General features: G+C 37.6%; 2 protein-coding genes across 10 annotated transcripts in view; one reads left to right on the top strand and one right to left on the bottom strand.

Moving 5' to 3' along the window:
• IGSF11 (immunoglobulin superfamily member 11) overlaps positions 1–5,951 on the bottom strand; it is a 207,149-nt gene extending 201,198 nt beyond the window's left edge. For 2 of the 3 annotated variants that reach the window (XM_057306634.1, XM_057306635.1), the window contains exon 1: positions 5,766–5,951. The gene's annotated coding sequence lies outside the window, so the exon portion shown is untranslated. Of the gene's footprint in view, positions 1–5,373; positions 5,619–5,765 lie in introns of those variants that run through there. The other variant, XM_048215000.2, reaches the window with a different exon arrangement.
• A 142-nt stretch (positions 5,952–6,093) lies between these two features.
• On the top strand, positions 6,094–21,459 carry TEX55 (testis expressed 55). Of its 7 annotated transcripts, none has more exons than XM_048214997.2 (5): positions 6,094–7,358; positions 7,927–8,073; positions 10,146–10,205; positions 17,837–17,916; positions 20,559–21,459. In XM_048214997.2, the coding sequence occupies exons 1-5, from the start codon at positions 6,150–6,152 to the stop codon at positions 20,569–20,571; spliced, it is 1,509 nt and encodes a 502-aa protein (XP_048070954.1). In that variant the 5' UTR covers positions 6,094–6,149; the 3' UTR covers positions 20,572–21,459. The 7 variants fall into 7 exon arrangements, with proteins under 7 accessions (XP_048070954.1, XP_044238247.2, XP_026349637.2 ...); XM_044382312.3 differs by having other exon boundaries at positions 10,143–10,205; XM_026493852.4 differs by lacking the exon at positions 17,837–17,916.
• Positions 21,460–22,931: the final 1,472 nt, after the last annotated feature.

Here is a 22,931-nt window from a genome sequence, read left to right as displayed (position 1 = left end):
CTGTGGTATTTTGTCATGGCAACCCTAGCAAACTAATGTAATGTTCAATTAGATAGAAAGAAGAAAAAAAAAAAAAGAAAAAGTATTTTCAACAAATGGTGCTGAGACAACTGAATATCCACATGCAAAAGACTGAAGTTGGACCCCTACCTCATACTACATACAAGAATTAAAGATATCAAATACATAAATACAAAAGCTAAAACTCTCAGAAGGAAACAAAGGTCTAAATCTTCACAACCTTGGATTAGATAATGGTTTCGTAAATGAGACAACAGAAGTGCAAACAACAAAAGAAAAAAACAGATAAACTGGATTTCATCAAAATTTAAAACTCTGTGCATCAAAGGACACTACCAAAGTAAAGATAGCATGGAAGAATATATTTACAAATCATATATCTGATAATGATTTAGCACCAGAATATATAAAGAACTCTGACAATCTCCAAAAGACAAATGACTCAATTTAAAAATGGGCAAAGAACTTGAGTAGATATTTCTTCAAAGAAAATATAAAAATGGCCAACAAGCAAAGAAAAAGATGCTCAACATCCTTAGTCATCAAGGAATCAAAACCATGCAAAGATATCACTTCACATTTAGTATGATGACTATAACCCAAATATGGAAAATAACAAGTATTGGTAAGGACGTGGAGAAATTATATTACTGATGGTAACACGAAATGGTGCAACTGCTGGGGAAAACAGTCTAGCTGTTCCTTAGAAGTTAAATATAGAAATGCCATGATTCAGCAATTCATTTCTATGTACATACCCCAAAGAATTAAAAACGAGTACTCACATACCTGCACACTAATGTTCATAGGTGTACTATTCACAATAGCCAAAAAGTGAAAACAACACAAATGTCCACCAACAGAAGAATGGATAAAGAACATGTGTTACAAACATTACAGTGGAATATTATTCAACCATAAAAAGGAATAAATTATTAAAACATGCTATAATATAGATGAACCTCAAAAAACATGTGCTAAGTAATTCAAAATTCAGTCACCAAATACCATGTATTGTATGATTCCATTTATTTGAAATGTCCAGAAGAGGCAAATCCATAAAACAGAAAGCAGATTTGTGGTTTCAAGGGACTGTGGGGAGGGGATAATGAGGAGGGACTGCTTAATGGGTATGAGGTTTTCTTTGGGGGTGATGAAATCTTTGAAACTTGACAGAAGTAGTTGTACAATGTTGTGAATGTACTAAATGCTACTGAACTGTATACTTTGAAATTATTAATTTTATGTTATGTGAATTTCACCTAAAAAAAAACCCCAACATTACTTCATTTGAAATGTATTCAATTATTAGATCCCTCTCTCTTCTCCAATAATGTTAAAATAGCAACTAAGCTTCAAATGTTAAAAAAAAACAATTAAAAACTTAATGGGAGCTATATTAGTCTGCTAGGACTAAAAGAAAATACCTAGACTGGGTAACTTAGAACAACAAAAATTTATTTTCTTACAGTTCTCACAGTGAGAAAAATTTATTTCTCATAGGCTAGAAGTTCAGGATCAAGGTGTTAGCAAGTTTGATTTCTCCTGAAGAGTCTCTCATTGGCTTATAGATAGCTGTCTTCTACTTGTGTCCTCACAGGGCCTTTTCTTTGGGTGTTCTGTCCTTTCCTCTTCTTATAAGGTCAACAGTTAGATCAGATTAGGGCCCCACTCCTATGTCCGCCCTTAGGCTTAAGGTTAATTGCCTCTTTAAAGCCCTATCCCCAGGGGCCTAAAGGGTTAGGGCTTCAACTTAAGAGTTTTGGGGGAACACAATTCAGTCCATAACAGAGATCAATGAAACAACATCAGCAAATCAGACTCATACACATCCTCTGCGTAGAAGATTTTCCTTAAATTAATATTTAAATTTAAACAATTTCAACAAATTTTTTGTGGATGTCATTGTTGGAATTGAACAAAATTATGCCAAAGTTACTTGGAAGAGCAAATATATGAAGTGGTCACAAATTATTTTTAAAGAAAACAAATGAAAGGGAATTTGCTATATGAGATATTAATGTATAGTACATTAATGTATAGTACAGTAGTGTATACTACAACAACAACAACAAAAAAACAGTCTGAGAGAAACACCAGAACAGGTCATTTTTTCTTGATGAAACAGGAGTGAAATGTCCAGAAATAGACTCAAGTATGTACTAGAGAATGTTATATGGAAAAGCTAGTATTTAAAATCAATGGAGAAATCTTTTTTTTTTTTTTTCAAAAGAAAGGCATTGGAATATTTAGATAACCTTTTACAAATAAGATTCGGTTAGATTTCTATCACAAACCATCTACCAAAATAAAATACAGAAAGCTTAAAGCTTTAAGTGTTTAAAAAATACACACATACCTACAAACACATGCATACAAGCATGCTACATAAAGAAGTCCTACAAATCAATAAGGATAAGACAAACAATCCAATATAAAGATGGGAAAAAGATGTGACTAGGCACTTTGTAAAAAAGGATATCTAAATGGCCAACATTTAAATTCTGTAAAAGGGCTCAACATCATTAGTCATAAGGAAAAAACAATTGAAAACTCCAATGAGAGCCAACAAACCAGAACAACCAACAGTAAAAGGCAAACGTGCAAAGTAACTTGAATTCCTTTATGCATTGCTAGTGAGAGTGTAAACTGGTCCTACCATTTTGGGAAACTATCTGGCAGTATTTACTGAAGCCAAATAGAGTCTATTCTATGACCCAGGAACCCTATACTCTGGTATATTCCAGAGAAATAAGCACTCATGTCCACCAAAAGACACATACAAAAAAGTTCTTCATAGTTCGAAGCTGTAAACAATTCAATGTCAAGCAACATCAGAACTGATCAATAGTTTGTGGTATAGCCATACAATGGAATACTGCTCAGCAATCATAAATAATTTTTACTACTACATGTAAGAATATAGTCGAGTCTCACAGATATAATGATGAATAAGAGACCAGAACAAAAGTCATATTATATGATGTTCAAAAGCCAGAAAAATTCAGCTATGAAAACACAGATCAGAACAGTACCTAACTTTGAGAAGGGTATTCACTGGGTGGGGACACAGGGAAACCTGCTAGAGTACTGGAAACAGTCTATCTCGTGATCTGGGTGCTCTAGGTATGGATGGATACATACCTAAAAATTCATCAAGCTTCACACTTCTTAAGGTTTGAGCACTTAAGTTTCTATACGAAAAAAGGAAATACACACATACTGAAAAGTACTAAAAGAAAATACAGACAGGGAACATTTATGTAATCTTAAGAGAGAGAGAAGGTCTTTGTAAACATGACCCAAAGATAAAATCTAGAAAGAGAAAAACGAATTTAACTCCATAAAAATTAAAAAAAAAAACAAACTTCTACATGGCAAATAAGCTAGGAAACTTTTTTGCAATTATATAACAAATAATTTAAAATTTTAATATATGGGGAGAATTAAAAATTTTAATATATAGGAAACTCTCACAAATCAATAAGGAAAAGACAAGGGCATGACAAGGACATTTACCAAAAACAAAAATAAATCACCATTAAACATATATAGAGAATACAAATTAAAACAAGATACTATCTTTCACTTATCAGACAGGCAAAAATAAAAATATATTCAGAATTGGTGTTGGTAGAGGGAAATAGTACTACTGGTGGAGCCATAAAATGACTCAACTTTTCTGAAGGGCATTTTAAAGTATAGTACTTTCCAAAGACCAGAATGAGCACATTTCCTTAGCCAAGCAATTCCACAACTAAAAATTCATCTTAAGGAAAAAAACATGACAAGCTTGTAAAATGTCTGTACAATGATGGTCAATGCAGCACTGTTAAAAGCAACAAAATAAATTCATATAATAATTACATATAAATTTTAAAATAGCTACTCTTTATGAAGCACATAGGAACTAATTACATATATTATCTCATTTGGTTGTCACAAGAACTCTGAGAGCTATTATACTATTCCCTTTTTCATCTGAAGATGAGAAAATTGAGGTTCAGAGAAATAATGAGATTTGCCTGAGCTCAACAATCTGGTGAGTGACAGATACAGAATTAGAACAAACTTGGTCTGACTCCAAAAGCCAGTGTTCTTTAATTTAGATTACATTTATTGACAAGGAAGAACATTAATACCACAGAGTTAAATGAAAATGCAGTTTATAGAACAATTGCACAGTTTGATTCTATTTTGTAAAATATACACATAACTATAGCTATTAGACATGCAGATGTGAGTGGGGAATTCTAGAAGGATATACATTAAAGTGTTAATAAAGGTTCTCCTTTGAGTATGTGGGGAGTTTTCTTTTTTTTCTTTATGTTTTTCTTACTCTTCTACAGTGATTAAATTTAATTTATAAATAGAAAAACAAATCTACAAAACCAATGCTTCTTTGAAATTGTAAACCATAGCCTCTCTCTTATTTTTACTACAAATCAAAGTCTATTTCCTCCACATATTTTCAAATAAATAAATAAATAAAGCAGATCCTTCATACATTTATACTTAGCAAACACATCTTGAGCACCTACTATGTTCTGGGAACTATTACATAAATGATTTTACTTCAGTGTACCAGGATTCTCCCTTTTGCTCCTAAGTACGGCATCAAGGGTACCTACTCTCCCTCTCATATCTTGATTACAACTATCTGCATTTGGATTTTAAGTGTTATCACTAATTATTGAATGCGATTAAATCCATATGAAAGGCATATCTGGTATTATACTACCAATGGTTGGCCTGCCTCAGTGGTTTTAGGCTTTGAAGAGTCAGACAAATAAATGCCTCGTCGGTCACCGCCTCTGTACTGCCCCTACTCCTGAAAGGGGGCATGCTGGCCTGAAGCGGATTCTTAAGTTTATTTCAAAACCGGGGGGGGGGGGGGGGGGGGGGGCATATTTCAAAACCCAGACCACAGTGGCCGCCACCATCAGGTGCAAATTCCCCATTTGTTAAATATTCCTCCCCCCAGCCTTTCTTACTCCCTTTCTTTCTAGAACCCTGGGTCCTAACCCTAACCCTCCCTTCTGCTATGAGCCCATCAAATGGGGTGATTTTAGAACCCATTCTCACTGGATTTCCTCTCGTCCCTTCAGACTTCTATGTATGTCTAATTCAGAAAACAAACAAAACAAAACAAAACCACACACACACGGTGGGGCTTTCACAGCCCTAAGCTTCCACAGCCACGACAGCTCTTCCCAAAGGGGAGGAGAACAGCTGTTCGCCTGTCCCTGGAGACAGAGAAGGGGGTGATCCCACGGCACAGCAGGGAATGCCCAGGGGAGCGTCGTGGTGACGGTGGGGAAGAGAGCAAATCTCCCGTCTCTACACTCTTACTGTGAGGAGGATCCGTCCGACTTGGCTAACGTGAGTGTTAGGAGGCCTAAAGTCTTCCTGGTACCACTGAAAACAGCACGGGCACTGTACGGGCAGGATTTTTACAACGGTTTTTAGAAAGTAAAAGAAAAAGCCCCCCAGGATTTGGCCACATCTCTACAATACCGATTAGAGTGCAAAGCGGCCGAGCAGCCTGCAGGAGCGCTCGCACGCCCGGTGCCCTGCGCTAACGCCGTACTGCGGCCGCCGCGGCGCTTAGACCCGACCGGAAGGGACCAAGCGTGGATCTCATTGGATGGCAACAGTGAGCGCCGAGCGGGTGTGCTGCCCGCGCGCGGTCGGCCGCAGCTTCCTCCGCTAACACCTCGGCGGCGATTAGAGAGCAGCGGTACCTGAGCGAGCCCGGTCCACGCGCCCGCTCTGAACCTCCACAGGAAAAGGCGGCGGGTACAGCCACCGATTCACAGAGCCAGGAGCCCCGTGGCTGGGCGGTGCCGACCGCCGCGTGTGGCCACCACCGCGTCTCCCTAGAAGGGCGCTCGCCTGCGCTCGCGTCCACACTGAGCGTCAGCCGACTGGGCACTCCTGGCGGCACCCAGAGCTCAAGGCAGCCCTAACCCGGGCAGGGGTGGCGCCCGAGTACCCGGAAGAGCCGGCGCACTGAGGCCCGAACAAAGCGTGTAGGCGGCCACGTCGTCCACCCTGTGAAGGTCACCTAGGAGACCAGGCCGGCCCCACCCGCGGCGTCTGGCAACCTAGACCAGCCAGGGCAGAAAATGGAAGAGTCTCCCAACGAGGCTCCCGCCGGATCCTTGGCGCCTGAAAGCACAGCCAAGTCCCTAGATGACAGCCACACAGATGGCCAGGAAGACAACTGGCAGGACCAGGATGAAGAAGAGGTAGATGACCAGACTGATCCCAGAACTGCTGAGCAAAGAATGTCTGGACAGACTGACCACAAAGGCTCTGAACCCACTGGGCGCCAAACATCTGATCGCGCCGATCTCAGCGCATCCGACCACGCCAATGTTGCTCAGCGTAGTGCATCTGATCAGGATGACCAACGAACGTATGAACAGACAGACAGCAGGACATCTAGCCAAGCCAATCATGTACAGTCTGAACAGACTGACAGCGAGATGTTTCTTCCACGTGAACAGAGGACTTCTGAACAGATTGGACGCAGAAGGTCCAGCCAGGCTGAAGGCAGAGATTATGGGCAGATGGACCGCAGATTGTCCAGCCCTACTGAGGAAAGAGCTCATGAGCAGAGTAACCAGAGATTGTCTAGCCAGTCGGACCGAAGACCTTCTGAACAGATTGGCCGTAGATTGTCTGTCTCATCTGAACAAGGAGCCTCTGAACAGATGGGCTGCAGAATGTCTAGCCAGGCGGACAAAAGAACTTCTGAACAGATTGACAGCAGGTTGTCTGGCCTGGTTGAACGAAGAACTTCTGAAAAGACCAGTCATAGACCGGCTAACCAGGTTGACCCCGTAACACCCGTAAAGACTCACCAAGAAGTGTATGAGGAAGCTGCTGGCATAGCTGAACAGCAAGCCGCTGACCAAGCTGAGGGCACTGCTGATCACCTTCCGGCCGACAAGCCTGACTACAGTGACCAGATGGGCCGCTTAATGGATGAAGAGAATTACTACAAAGACTACGTGGCTGACTATGGAGCCCTTGACCAGTATGATGACAGACTGTTTGCCCAATTTGGTGACAGTAAGAGGTACGAAGAGGCTGAACCCAGAATAGAACCCTGCAAATTTGAGACCAGAGACATCAACGGTGACAACTCCCCAGCTTCAGCTGAAACTGAAAGTTCAACTGATCTGCAAGCATCTGACTCGTTTGGTGCCAGGTTCACCAGTAATTTGCAAGCAAAAGACCAAGTCTATTCCCAAAGATTCCCTTGTATCTCATCCAAGTTGGACTATATCATCAGTCGAGAAAAAACTGAAGCCATAGAAACCAAGTCTGTAGGTTAAAGGGGCATTTGATAACCACCTGGGAGACTGGAGGCCAAGCCAAGGGCCTGTTGTGGTGATACAGGGGCAAGGAGAGGGCACATGTTGACTCAAAGATGAGGAATAAGCCTACATGTTACAGTTGATTCTGGAAAGGCAGGAGAAGGGTGGGAAATAGATCCTGCTACAGGAAGGCCATTCGGGAAGGATCAGTGAGCCAAGATTCAGGAGACCTGGGTTTCAAGTCCTAGTTCTGCTGCTTACTCTGGGACACTAAGTCATTTCCCCTCTCTGGGATTCCTCCAAAGGAAAGACATTTGGAGTCAGTTGGAAATCCCCGTGAAGGGAAAAGTATTTGAAGTAGATTGGAGATGTGTAAGGTACCTCCAGGGACTTGAGGTGTGTTATGTTGCCAGGAATCAGTCAGGTTTGTCATCAGAATGCGTCTTTTCTCCAACTCCTGGTGTTCAGGTCCCATCAACATCAGATTCCACTGATAATAACAACAATAATAACAAAACTTCCTGGGGCTTTTCAATTTATTAAAGACTCTCTGGTGGGGGGGATATTTCTATTTCAGGATGATATTCCAGAGTACCAAGAAGGACGGAAATCTTTTGGATATGATCAAACTTATAGGAGGCAGTTCCCTCCTATTATATATGAAGATCCTTATCAAGTTTCACTACGATACATGGAGAAGCACCACATTCTACAAATATTCCAGGTAAGCCTCTCAACCCTGTTCTTTAAAAGTGAGTTTTACAGTGAGTACAATGTGAAAAACAAACTTGGACCTGGCTTTTAGAGGTACAAGAATGGGCCTTTGTTCTATAAAAAGGATATAATTTCATTGAAAAGGCAGTAAGTGCACTGAGATGTATTAACCAAAAGAAGTAAATGATAAACATCAAAGAATGGGAGCACCTGGGAGCTCAGTCAGTTGAGGGTCTGCCCTCAGCTCAGGTCATGATCCCGGGGCCCTGGGATCAAGTCCCACATCAGGCTCTCTGCTCAGCAGGGAGTCTGCTTCTCCCTCTCCCTCTGCTCATTCCCCACCTCATGTTCTCTCTCTCTTTCTAATTAATTAATTAATTAATAAAAAAAAAACACCAAAGAATGCTACTTACTGTGGTATAAAGCCCTTCAGAGGGATTAGAGATCAGGCAGGTTAGTTGATAGGGAAAAAGTTGGCCAAGGGTTAAAGCTTGAGCCAGACTGGGAAAGAATGACAAAATACTGGCAATTGAAAAGGAGAGAAAAAAGCTTTTTCAGGCAAGAATATAATACTTTCAAAAGATGACCAATCTGTGACCACCTAAAAACCTGCATTCTTTAGGGAGAAAAAGAAGTAGTTGAAAGTTGCTTTTAATTCTTGAAGTTGCAAATCTCATTGACCTCAGGATATAGGGCTGGAGCCTCCTTGAAATTGTGCCATTTCCTTGGTCAATAGAGAATTAGAAGAGATTATCACATTTATACCATTTTTGTTGTTTGGTGGGTTGTTTTTGTTTTTGTTTGCCTGACATATTTATTTTAATGTTAATATTATTACCCAGCAAGGCACAAGTATGTATATTTTAACATGTACAGGTAGTAACATTGTGTTTGGAAAGGTGTAAAATAAGAATGGCCCACCTCAAATGAAAACATAAACTGGGGGGGAAAAAAACATTTTTTTTTTTTTTTTTTCTCCAGGGATCCTACTTCCCTGGGCAGCCTCAGGCCTGGAAAAAAACCACTTAAAGTGGGAAAGTTTAAGTTGAAAGAAGTAGGGTATAGAGGCAAAAGCACAAATTATGCAATCAGTTAGCCCAAAGCTCCAGCCTAACTTTGCCACTTCTCATCTTTGTGATTTGGAGAAAATTAATTAACTTCAATGAATCTCAGTTTCCTCGTTTAAAACAGAGTGATTTTACTCCATTAACCCTGCTCTATCCCTTTTCTTTCTTAAAATGTCCTTTTGTGGGAGAGTGCTAATGGCTGGGTTTTCTGGCTTTAATCAGAGAACTACTAATTATTAAACTGAAGGATGAAAGCTATTGAAGAAAGTGGAAATCAAATCATTTATAAATAATTTTCTTCATCTGTCAAGAAAAAATACTTGAGAATATAACGTTATTATAAGAAAAATTAGTTATCAGATATGTATTCAATAGAAACATATATGAAATACATAATTGGCATGGGTGCATTAAATGGATATTAAATATTTTATACTTGAAACTTGCCCCATTGTTATTCCTTGCAAATGAGAATTCTGCTTTCTTTATTATAATGTTTTGGGTTATTAAACAACAACAAAGTATGGAAGTGAATTTCTGAAGTTTTGTATATGCTTTCTTATTTATTATTATAAACACTGAACATCTTTTTCACCTTTTAGAATGAAATGCCTCACAAGGAAGTTTCTATGTAAAGACATATTGTGTTTTTAATTTACTCAAAAGACTTTTCTTTTGAATAAAGATAAAGCAATTAATTCATTAATTTCTCAGTCTAGCAAAATCACAATTCTCAAAACAAAAACTTTGTCTAAAACTTTCTCACTACCTGTTTGATCTTGGAAGCTGGAAAAATATCCAACTGCTATTTATTACTTAATTTTTATTCCTCTAAATTTTACCTTAATTTACCTAATTTTATCAGTAGTCAGAAAGTAATTTGTCACTTTGTAGAGATACAGAAATTTCTTGAAAAGACTATAGTGCTAGGTTCAAAACATGGCTTCAGTTAGAAACTGACCACATAACTTTTGCTCAGAACCATAATGCAATGCCTCATGCTCTCTCTCAGCAGATCACGGAGAACTTAGTCTGTGAAAAGCCGGAGGACCCCCTCAGTTTTATGCTGTGCCAGGTATGGCAAGCTTTTAATTCTGTTTATTGTAAAATACAGCACATGTACACGTACACAAAACAAAACACGTACAACTCTGTGAGTTATGAAGTGAGCACTTATAAAATGTTGAACGCTAATGTCTTTTTAGCATTAGCCATACTGATGGGTGAATAGTAATGTCTGCAGCTTCCATCTGCTTTTTCCTGATGACTAAGGCAGCTGCATACCTTTTCATGTGTTTATTGGCCATTTGGAAGTACTTCTTCTTCTATTGTATTGTCTTTTTCTTACTCATTTGTCACAATTTTATATGTATTTTAGAAAGTTATGAGCCCTTTGTTGTGTTTCTTTCAGGTTTCTTCTCCTGCTTTCTGCCTTCCCTTGTTATCCCTTAAAAGTATCTTTTGATGAACAGAATTCTTAATTTTGATACAGTCACATTTAACAACCTTTTAAATTTATGATTAGTACTTTTTTTTTTAAAGATTTTATTTATTTATTCGACAGAGATAGAGACAGCCAGCGAGAGATGGAACACAAGCAGGGGAAGAAGCAGGCTCATAGCAGAGGAGCCTGAGGTGGGCTCGATCCCATAACGCCGGGATCACGCCCTGAGCCGAAGGCAGACGCTTAACCGCTGTGCCACCCAGGCGCCCCTATGATTAGTACTTCTGGTGTCCTCTTTTAGAAGTCTCCTGAGCCCAAACTCCTGTCTGTAGCCCCTTATATGATCTCATAGAATTTTGTGGATTTTTTTGGCGGTGCCAGGGCAGGGCCGGCGGGGTGGGGAGAGGAGTTAAATTTAGTTTATTTTGCCTTTGATGTTGATATCCAGTCACTTCAGAATTGATTTTGTGTGGGGTGTGAGGTGGGATCAAGCTTTATTTTTTTTTCTAAGCAGACATCCAATTGACCAAGCGCCTTTTATTAAAAAGACCGTACCTCCCATACTGCTTTTTATTTGATTTTGATGGCATATTTGTTTATGCCTGCTCCATACAAGACTGTTTTAATTAATATGCCTTAAAGTAAGTCTTACTATCAATCAGAGCAAGTCCTTACATCTTACCTTTCTTTAAAAATTTCTTGCTCAGTCTTAGGCTTGTGTGTTTTCATGTCAATATTTAAAGTAATTTGTCAGGTCACACACCCACAATCAGAAGCACACACTGGTGGGATTTTGATTAGGATTGCACTGAATCTGTAGATCAATTTGGGAAGAAGGGATGGCTTGAGACAATGAGTATTTCCAATCCTTTATCCTCTGAATTTATTTAGGTCTTTAATTTCTCTCAGGACAGTTATTATTTGCACAAAGATTTTACATATTTTTGATAGATTTATTTGTAGGTATTTTACAATTTTGATGCTTTTGTGAATAGAAACTTTTAAAATTTCAGGTTCTATTTGCTGGTATATAGAAATTTGTTGATCTCTACCCAGCAAACTTACTAAATTCAACTTATTAATTCTAACCATGTATTTGTAGATACTATGGGTATTTCTACATATATAATCATATAATTTGCAAATAGTGACAATTTTATTTAATCTTTTTTTTTAAGAGTATTTATTTATTTATTTATTTATTTGATAGAGAGAGAGATAGCCAGTGAGAGAGGGAACACAAGCAGGGAGAGTGGGAGAGGAAGAAGCAGGCTCCCAGTGGAGCAGGGAGCCCGATGCGGGACTCAATCCCAGGACCCTGGGATCAGGCCCTGAGCCGAAGGCAGACGCTTAACGACTGAGCCACCCATGCACCCCTATTTGATCTTTCTAATCCGTATCCTTTTTTCCCACTCGTCTTACTGCATTTATTATGTATCTTCTCTTTGCCTCTTCAGATCCACCTTTTTCTCTTTTCTACGCTACAAAGTAGCTAAGCCATATGGACTAGATCAACAGACTCTCATTCCTTCCTACTTCCGACTGGGTTAAGCCAATGAAAAACCCTGGAGGAAGATTGGTGGGAGGAAAGAAAGTGAGATCAGGTTTATTTCCCTGGCCTTTTCCCTTATGATCTGTCTTGAGCTGTCTGGAGGTCACTGCTCCTCTCAAGACATCTTTTTACATGACTCTGCTTCTAAATTCCAGCACTGTTCCCTCCTCTTGACCTTCAAGGTTAAGAGGTTAGCTCCACTTTTACTGGCTTTGGATTGTTGTGTTATCTTCTGCGACTCCCCTATGCCTAATTCTTTTAAATGAACCCCTTCTGAATGAACCGTCATTGAAGTCTTCTATTTTGAATGTGCCGTTTATTTTCTGTTGGGACACTGACTGATACAGCACACTGGTTAGGGATCTCCAATAGAATTAATATTGACTAAAAGCTACAGTGGTTCACTTTGCTTGCTCTTCATCTTTAAAAAAAAAAGTTTTCCCTATTCAACTGTTAAGTATGATGTTTGTGCTGTTCTATAGATACTATTAATCATGTTAAGGAAGTTGTTGTCTAATCTGTTTTCTGAGAGTTCTTCATCATGAATCATTAACTTTATCAAAATATTTTTCTATATCTATTGAAATGATTGCATGATTTTTCTCCCTTATTCTGGTAATGTAGTAAAATATGTCTATTTTCATTTTTAAAACTTTTCAAGCTTACATACAGGAAATTACACAGATCAAAAACTGTACAACTTGACTAATTATCACTAATTGAATAGACCCATGAAGCCACCTGTCAAGTCGAGATAGAATGTTACCAGCTCCTCAAATCTTACATGGTGCCTGTTTCCAATCACTACCCTTTCTCTTCCACAAAATAACCACTATTCTGACTTCTAGATTAGTTTGGCTTTTTTAGATTTTTATATAAATGGAATCAAATATTACATACTATTTGGGGGCTGGCTTCTTTTGATCAGCAGTATGTTTATAAGATTCATTAATCTTGTACATATTCACTCCTTTTCATTTCTGTATTCTATATTCTGAGTGAGACTTTTGGTTTTTCTGAATAATGCTGCAGTGAACATTTGTGTCCTTACCTCTTGGTGCACGTGTACATGCATTTCTATTGGGTTCATACCTAGAAATGGAATTGCTAAGTCATAGAGTATTGACATAAGTTCAACTTTAAAAGATGGCTGCCCAAAAGTTTTCCAAAGTACTTTGATCAGTTTATACTCTCACTTAAAGTGGCATTGTTCTAGTTTTCTTCATGTTTCTTGTGCCATGGTGCTTTGAACTTCTAGGAACTGTGGGCTCATGGTTTTCATCATATTTGGAAAGTTGTCAGCCACTATTTCTTCAAACATTTTTCTGTCCCAGCCTCCTCCTCTAGGAACTCAACTGCACATGTAATGAGCCCCTTGAATTTGTCTCACAGCTCACTTGATTCTCTTTATTAAAATTTTTTTCCTCTCTCTATATCATTTTGGATACTTTCTTTTACTATGTCTTCAAGTTTACTACTCTTGTCTTCTACGGTGTCTAAAGTACTATTAATAATAAAGTGCCAGTGTGTTTCTCACTGCACACATTATAATTCTGTAGTTTCATCCCTAGGAGTTTAGTTTGTGTCTTTTTTTTTTTTTTAAGCTTTTATTTATTATTTATTTGACAGAGAGAGAGACAGCCAGCAAGAGAGGGAACACAGGCAGGGGGAGTGGGAGAGGAAGAAGCAGGCTCCCAAAGGAGAAGCCCGATGTGGGGCTCGATCCCAGGACTCCAGGATCATGCCCTGAGCCGAAGGCAGACGCTTAATGACTGAGCCACCCAGGCGCCCCTAGTTTGTGTCTTTTCTAGACTGATGGTATCTCTACTTTACTTTTTGCACATAGAGAATACAGTTATAATAACAATTTTAATTTTCCTACTTGTTTATATGCCTGGTAATTTTTTAATTGAGATATAAGTGACACATAACATTGTATTAGTTGTAGGTATATGCCTGGCAATTTTTGATTTGTGTAAGATATTATAAATTTTGCCTTGGTGGGTGCTGGATTTTTTTTGTATTCTTGTAAATATTCTTGGACTTTATTTTGGGGCCCAGTTAATTTACTTGGAAACAGCTGGACCTTTTCAGATTTTGCTTTTAAAAATGTTTCTAAGGGGAACAGAAGAGTTTTCAGGCTAGGGCACATTATTCCCTGCTACTGAGGCAAGACCCTTTTGAGTATTCTACCCAATGCCCCATGAATCATGAGGTTTTCCAGTTTGACTGGTGGTAATGGGCACTATCCCTGTAGATCAATTTTCCATGGCCTCTGCTAGTTTTCTCACACACATGCACTGTTCTATATGCAGAGGATAACTTGAAGGGGACTTTCTACAGATTTTCAGAGTGCGTTCTGTGCCATTCTCTCATCTCTGGCACTCTGCCCTGTGAACTATAACTGTCTTGGTTTCCCCAGGATCTCAGCTCCATCTTCTCAACTCAAGGGTCTGCAGAGTTCCTCTCGGGTTCTCTTTCCCTCTACTAACATCAGAAAATTTTCTGAAAAGAGCAAGGGACATGCACACTTATGATTATTATGTCTTTCTGATGAATGGACTCTTATCATTATGAAATGCCCATCTTTCTCCTTGGTAATATTCTTGGCCTTGAAGTCTATTTTCTCTGATATTAATATAGCCAGTCCAGCCTTCGTATCTTACAGTTTACTTGGTATATTTTTTTCATCCATTAATTTTCAACCTATCTATGCTTTGTATTTAAATTGTGTGTCTTGTAGGTACTACATAGTTGGGTCTTTGTTTATTTAGAACAAGCATAGGCAAACTATGGACCACCTGGTTTCAAATGGCCCACAAGTTTAGCAAGAATTTAGTCTTTTAAAGTGGTTGAAGAGGAAGAAGCAGAAGAAGAAAAGTAAGTGCAAGAAGGGGGAGGGGGGACTCAGCAGCAGCAACAAATTGTGTCCTGCGATGTCTAAAACATGTACTATTCAGCTTTCAGAAAAAGTTTGCCAATCCCTGGTTTAGACCATTAGCATCTAACCTAATTATCAATATGGTTGAATTTAGAGCTCTCATTTTATTATTTTTATTTTTGTCTCTTTCATTCTTCTGTTCCTCTTTTATTGCCTTCTCTTGGATTATTTGAATACTTTCAGTATTCTCCTTTAATTTGTGTATTGGCTTTTAGCTATACCTCTTATTATTTTTTAGCGATTGCAATATATATCCCTAACCTTCCACAGTATAAAATTAATACTTGTATCACTGCACATGAAAAGGAAACTTTATAATCATATTGGGTCTTTTACTCCCATCTATTCTTTTATATTAAACTTGTCATATATATCACTTTCTACATAAGGGAAAACCCCACAAGACAATAATTTTGGCTTTAAATAATCGTATGTATTTTAAGGAACTTAAGAGAGAAAAAAGTCATTTTTTACACTTATCCACATAGTTTCTGTTTCTAATGTTCTTCATTCCTTTGTGAATTTTCATGTTTCTCTCTGAAGTTATTTCCTTTCAACCTGAAAAACTTCTTCCAGCATTTTTTGTATTGCAACACTGCTGGCAAAGAAGACTCTTAGTTTTCTTTTACCTGAAAATCTCCAACACATTCCTTTTTGTAGAACATTTTTGCTGGATATAGAATTCTGAATTGACTTGTCCAGCTCTTAAAAATGTGGTTTCACTTGTTCCTGGCCTTCATAGTTTCGGGTGAGAAATCCACAGTCATCCAAATTGTTTTTCCCCTGTACGTAATGGGCCATTTTTCTCTGACTGCCTTCATAATCTTCTCATTTTCTTTAGTTTCCAGAGGTTTTATCATGATGTTCTTTGGAATTTATAATTCTGGGGGTTAGCTGAGCTGCTTAAATCTTATAAATTTATATCTTTCCCCAAATTTTGGAAGTTGTCTGCCAGTTTCTTCAGATATTTACCTGCCCCATTCTTTCTCTCTCCCTCTTTTCTTTCTTTTTTTTTTAAAGATTTTATTTATTTATTTGACAGAGATAGAGACAGCCAGAGAGAGAGGGAACACAAGCAGGGGGAGTGGGAGAGGAAGAAGCAGGCTCATAGCAGAGGAGCCTGATGTGGGGCTCGATCCCATAACGCCGGGATCACGCCCTGAGCCGAAGGCAGATGCTTAACCGCTGTGCCACCCAGGCGCCCCTCCTCTTTTCTTTTCGATACTCAAATTAACCTTATATTAGACCTTTTGATATTATTCCACAGATACCTTAAAGTTCTCTTCATTTGTTTCAAGTTTTCTTGCTCTCCAGGTCAAATAACTCCTTGGCTTTATTTTCAAGCTGACTGACCCTTTCTTCTGTCATCTATATTCTCCATTAAGCCCATCCAGTGATTTTTTTGAAATTTTTTACTTCTAAAATTTTTGTTTGGTACTTTTCTTTATTTTCTATTTATCTTCTGAGGTATTTTATGTTTTCTTTGATTTCCAGTATATTTTCCTATACTTCATTGAATAGGTACAATAACTGCTTTAAATTGCTTATCTGATCATCTCAACATTGGATCATCTTGGAGTTGGCATCTATTGATTGTCTTTTCCATTTTTAAAAAAAATTTTTTTGTGGTAAGAACATTTAACTTGAGTTCTACCCTCTTAACAAATTATTAAGTGTACTGTACATTATTATTGACTATAGGTACAAAGTTGTATAGGTCTCTAGAGCTTATTCATCTTGCTTAACTGAGACTTTATGCCCATTAATTATTAACTCCCTGTTTCCCCCTCTCCCTAACCATTAACAACCATCATTCCACTCTTTGATTCTATGAATTTGCACTTAAATACCTCATGTAAGTGGTATGCAGTATTTGTCTTTCTGTGACTGGGATATTTTACTTAGCATAATGTCCTTATCCATCCATATTGTCACATATTGCAGAACTTTGTTGCTTTTTGAGACTAAATAGTATTTCATTATGTGTATATACCACATTGTCTTTATCCATTTTTTCTGTTGATTGACATTTAGATTGTTTCCACATCTTGGCTACTATGAATAGTGCTGCAATGAACATATCTCTTCAAGATCCTGATTTCAATTCTTTTGGATAAATAAAGCAATCCCAAAAGTGGACTTGCTGGATCATATGTAGTTCTATTTTTAATTTTTTGAGGATTCTCCATACTGTTTTCCATAGTTGCTACACTATTTTTACCTTCCCACCAATAGTGTGTAAAGGTTCCAATTTCTCTACATTCTTGCCTACATTTATTGTCTTTGTTGTTTTGGAAAGAGTTAACCTAGCTGGTTGAGATGATGTCTTGTGGTGATATTTGATTTGCATCTTCCTGATGATTAATGACATTGAACATTTTTTCACATACCTGCTGGTCATTTATATGTCTTCTTTGAAGAAATGTCTATTCAAGTCCCTAGCCCATTTTTAAATTAGGTCATTAGTTTTTTTTACTATTGAGTTTTAGGTGTTATAATATATATTTTGGAGATTAAGCCCTTATCAAATATATGGTTTGCAAATATTTTCTTCCATTCTGTAGGTGGCTGTTCACTCTGTTGTTTCTGTTGCTATGTGGAAGATTTTAGTTTGGTGTAGTCCCACTTATGTAGTTTTGTTGCATGTGCTTTCAGTGTCATATCCATGAAATAATTGCCAAGACCAATGTCATGTCTTATGTTTAAATCTTTAATCCATTTTTATTGTTTTTATTAAGGGTCCAATTTCTTTCTTTTGTGTGCAAACAGTTTTCCCAGCACCATTTGTTGAAAAGAGTTTCCCTTCCTTCTGCTTATCTTTGGCACCCTGTTGAAGATCAGTTGACTGTGTATGTATGGATTTATTTCTGGGCTCTCTATTCTGTTCTTTTGGTCTATATATATGTCTTTATACAGGTACCATATTGTTTTTATTCCCGTAGCCTTGTAATATATTTTGGAATAAAGAAGTGTGATGCCTCCATCTTTGTTCTTCTTTCTCCAGCTTATTTTGGCTATTAAAGGTCTTTTGTGGTTCTACAAGAATTTTAGAATTGTTTTTTTTTTCTATTTCAACATTCACCAGAGCAATATGACAGAACTCAGTCTACACAACATACTATTCACAATATTCAGACTATGATCTAAAATTATGCCACCTATAAAAACCTAGAAAATGCAATTCAGTTTTAAGTGGAAAAGATGATTTTACTCCTTCCTTTTTGGTTTGGATACGCTCTGACTAGAACTTCCAGTACTGTGCTCAAGTGGCAAGAGTGGATATTTTTGTCTTGTTCCTGAACTTAGAGGAAGAGGTTTCAGGTTTTCACCATTTTTGCCATTGAGTATGATGTTAGCTGTGGGATTTCCATAGATGGCTTTTATTATGTTGAGGTAACTTCCTTCTATTCCTTCTTTTTTGAGAATTTTTATCATGAGAGGGTGCTAAATTTTGTCAAAAAATTTTTTGATCTATTATGACAATCATATGATTTTTATTCTTCATTTTACGAATGTGGTGTATCACATCAGTTGATTTTTGTTCATAGTATACAGGTGTTATTTGCAGGATTCATTTTGTAAGTGCTTATTCTTGCATATAGGAAGCAGCTCTTACTGTTTTGTATAAAACATATGCATTTAAGGTTTTGTCACATAAGTCTAACTGTGGTATTTTCACTTATTTAGTTCAAAATATTTCTAATTTTCACTATGTTTCTTCCTCAACTCATGGATTTAGGGACATTATTTATATAAATTATCGAATACTGGAGTTTCTTTTTTTGTTTGTTTGTTTAAAGATTTTATTTATTTATTCGGCAGAGATAGAGACAGCCAGTGAGAGAGGGAACACAAGCAGGGGGAGTGGGAGAGGAAGAAGCAGGCTCATAGCGGAGGAGCCTGATGTGGGGCTCAATCCCATAACGCCGGGATCATGCCCTGAGCCGAAGGCAGACGCTTAACCACTGTGCCACCCAGGTGCCCCCAAATACTGGAGTTTCTAATTGCCCTTTGGTTAATGATTTCTAAGTCAATTGCACTTTACTCATAAAACAAGATTTTGAATATTCGAAAGGTGTTGACTTGCTTTATGATGCAACATGTGGTTTAACTGTGAATGAATTAACTGGGGTTGAAAAAAATTTATTCTGCAATTACTAGAATATATCCATTAGGTCAAATGTTCTAAATATATCCATTAGATCAAGTTTTCAAAATATGTTGTTCAAGTCTTGCAATACAATTGTGAATTGTCTGTCTCCTTTAGTTCTGTTAGTTTATGCTGTGTGTATGTAGTTAAGGTTATGTTATTAGGTATGTATGAATTAGAATTCTTATATTTTTCTGGTAACTTGAACTTTTTTATCATTAAGAGATATATCACGAACTCTAACGATTCTATTCAGTATTTTTGTAGCTGTATCAGATTTATTTTAGTCAATGTTTAAATGATATAATATCCTTGTTACTTTTAACTTTACTTTTTCTTTAAGTTTTAGGTGACTTTCTTATAAATAGCATATAATTTTTTTATCATTATTCAGATCTAACAAGCTTTTAATTTTAACCCATTTATATTTGATGTTATTAAAGATATATCTGGGTTTACATCTATTGTCCAACTATATGCTATTTGTTCTACCTGCTCTGTTTCTTTTCCTCTACTTTTTGCCTTCTTTTATCACTCCATTTTTCTATTAGTTGAGAAGTTATACACTCTGAATTTTTTTGTTGGTTTCCCATTAGGGTGATTTAAAAAAATTGATAGACTTTATATTTTCAGAGTAGTTTTTAGGTTTACAGAAGAACTAAGCAGAAAGTACAGTGAGTTCTCATTTACTCCCGTCTCCTTTCCCCATTTTCCATCCCTAGTTTCCCGTTATTGACACCTTGAATTGGTGTGGTACATTTCTTACAGCGATGAGCCAATATTGATATAGTATTATTAACTAAAGTCCATGGTTTACATTAGGATTCTCCCCGTGTTGTGAATTCTATAGGTTTTGGCAAATGCATATGCTATGTATCTGTAATTACAGAATCACACAGAATAGAGTCACTGCTCTAATAATTACTTTTAATACTTTTTAATGGGGGCACCTGGGTAAAACAATCGGTTAAGCATCCAACTCTTGGTTTTGGCTCAGGACGTGACCTCAGGGTTGCGAGATTGAGCCCTGCGTGGGGCTCCGCACTCAGCAAGGAGACTGCTTGACATTCTCTCTCCCTTTGCCCCTCCCCCACCCAGCTCTCTCTGTCTCTTTCTCTCTCAAATAAATAAACTGATCTTTAAAATGCATATATATTTTTTTAATGGTTCCCATAAAATTACAACAGGTATTCTTGACTTATCAAGGTCTAAATTATTTGTACTAGGTCAGTACAAGGACTTTTGTGTTTTAAATTTCTGTATAGTTTAACCCCACAAGATACGGTAATTCCAAGTTGACCAAAATTGCAAGTGGAAAAAATTCTTTCTCATTCTCTTCAGGTGCAGGAAATGATAGCAAACAGAGACAAAAGTGAAACCTACAAAGAATGAATTTCTCCTCAGCAGTGTTTACAGCCCTCAGTATCAACACTATGTTCTGCCTCTCACTCTGAAAAATGATTTTTGAATGGTCATTGGTAGTGACTCTGCCTAAATATGTTCTTAATTTTCAAGTAAAAATCTATAGGGTATCTACTTCAAAAATTCACATGATAGTTACAGATACCTCTGGCTAATCATACCAAATACATACATGTTATACTTCTCCATGGCTTGGTATTTCAGTACTCATTCTCCCAAAGTACTGTACAATAACAAGTTCACAAATCTCAAGGAGGATCAAGAAAAGAATATGAGTAATTTATACGTAGTTCTTATAAGGCATACAAATCTATCATATCTCCAAGCTATTTATAAAATTTTCAATCAGAAAATAATTTTTAACAGCCCATTTCCCCCCCCCTTAATGGAAGATGATTGTTGTAATCTCTTTTTTCTTGTCTTTTAATACCTCCAACATATTTTTACTGTTTTTCTCTTTGACCCTGCCTGTTATATTCTGCCCTTAGTAGATGGGATTTAATCTAATCCTAGGAATAGCTCTCCTCTGATTTTTAACCTACAGCAAAATTCAAACATGTTATACTACTATGTACACACCTGTGGGAGAGGCAGACTCATGCTTCCTCATTACCTTTATCCCCTGAAGAGTATCGACATTGTATGGACCGTGTAACCAGTGGAACTGGTATTTAAAAGCAGAAAGCCTTAACATGGTCTGTCTGGTAAGAGAGTATCTGCCCAGCAATCATAACTGAGATGATCATCCAATATTATTTTTGTAAGCTGAACCTGTTGTTTAATTTCTATTTGAACATTAAAGCAGACTTGATTCTTTAAACTGGTGACTTGGTGTGATTATGTGGTTGCATTACAATGAATTAAGTTTCTGTTTGAACGGTCAAGCACAAATCCTACTTTTTTTATACCTGAATTTCATTTCTAATAATTATACCAAAAAAAATCTCCTGCTGATAACTTCAGATTTTATTTTGTTCCTTCAATTGTCCCCAAAACGTGCATATAATAAATGTTTTCCACTCGGATAGGCAGCTTGTCTGTTGATTGTGGGTTAGCAAAACCAGGTGAAAGCTGGATAACTTATGGGAAAAGTTTGAGTGACATGACTAAGGTTATAGTCAGTTGGTTGAACAAAATAATCCAAAGATTATTAGTGTTCGAAAACTTGGGTGTTATCAGTAACATTTGAAATTAAGTATTCCATTTAGTTCACTGGTTTTCAGCCCTACCACCAGACAGCTTTAATATACTTCTCAAAGCAGAACACTTCAGACCAGACCACCCCAGTCATTTCAGCCCTCATTGGCTTTCTGGGATACATTTCACAACTGTCATTTTGACCTTTTGTCAACAAGGTGGTGGACTAGAGGGGATGAGCTTGGAATGGCCCCATCATCCTATATGGACACGTATGACTAAAAGGGGAAGGAGTTGGGAGACCAAGGCTCACTTTCAGTGACTCAAGCTGTCTACTAAAAGAACTGTCTAGTGTTGAAGATCAATCAGCTAAAAGTATATTCAGTTCTTAGTTCCTAAGTGGTAAGAAGTAATCCCAGGCCTGGAGTAAACACTAAAGGTGAGAATCTAGGTGGAATGAGCTGTTGGCCAGGAGGGGAAGTGGAGTTTCAGAGAAGACCTTCTCTGAGTGTAGCTGACAGAGGACATGGATGGCCACGTGGGAGAAAATGTCATGGGGAGTTAGTGTTTCAGTGTCAGAACAACCAGAGATAAAAATATATGATCCCCCTTGAAGGAATCCTCCAAGGATTCTTCTGAAGGAGATATTCCTATAGATATGAGGTGTGAGTGTTCCAAGTGTTAAATGAGATGACACATAAAAGCACTTAGAACGGTGCCTGGCTCTGTTAGCTCTTATTATTTTAGTGCTATTATTACCAACAGTCTTACTATTCCATTTTACCTGAGCAATCCTCATGACCCTCCCTCCCTGCATTCCCTGACACCCTGATCTCACAGTAACAGAAAGTAAAGCTACTAGACGAGTTTTCCTGGGCCTGTCCCCTTCCCTCTTCCATTTAAAGAATAAACGTGAGACATCATTTATCATTAGGGAAATGGAAATCAAAACAAAGATGAGATACCACTTCACACCCACTAGGATGGCTGTAATCAAAAAGACTAACCATAACAGGTGTTGACAAGGATGTGGAAAAATTAGAACGCTATACACTGTTGGTAGGAACGTAAAACGATACAGCCACTTTGGGAAACAGTCGGGAAATTCTTCAAAAAGCTAAATGTCATATTATCATATGACCCAGCAATTCCACA

Source organism: Ursus arctos, unplaced genomic scaffold (assembly GCF_023065955.2).
Source record: "Ursus arctos isolate Adak ecotype North America unplaced genomic scaffold, UrsArc2.0 scaffold_4, whole genome shotgun sequence".
In the NCBI taxonomy this organism is placed as follows: domain Eukaryota; kingdom Metazoa; phylum Chordata; class Mammalia; order Carnivora; family Ursidae; genus Ursus; species Ursus arctos.
The sequence above is the reverse complement of the archived record's forward strand: the minus strand, read 5'-3'. Positions and strand labels throughout refer to the sequence as shown.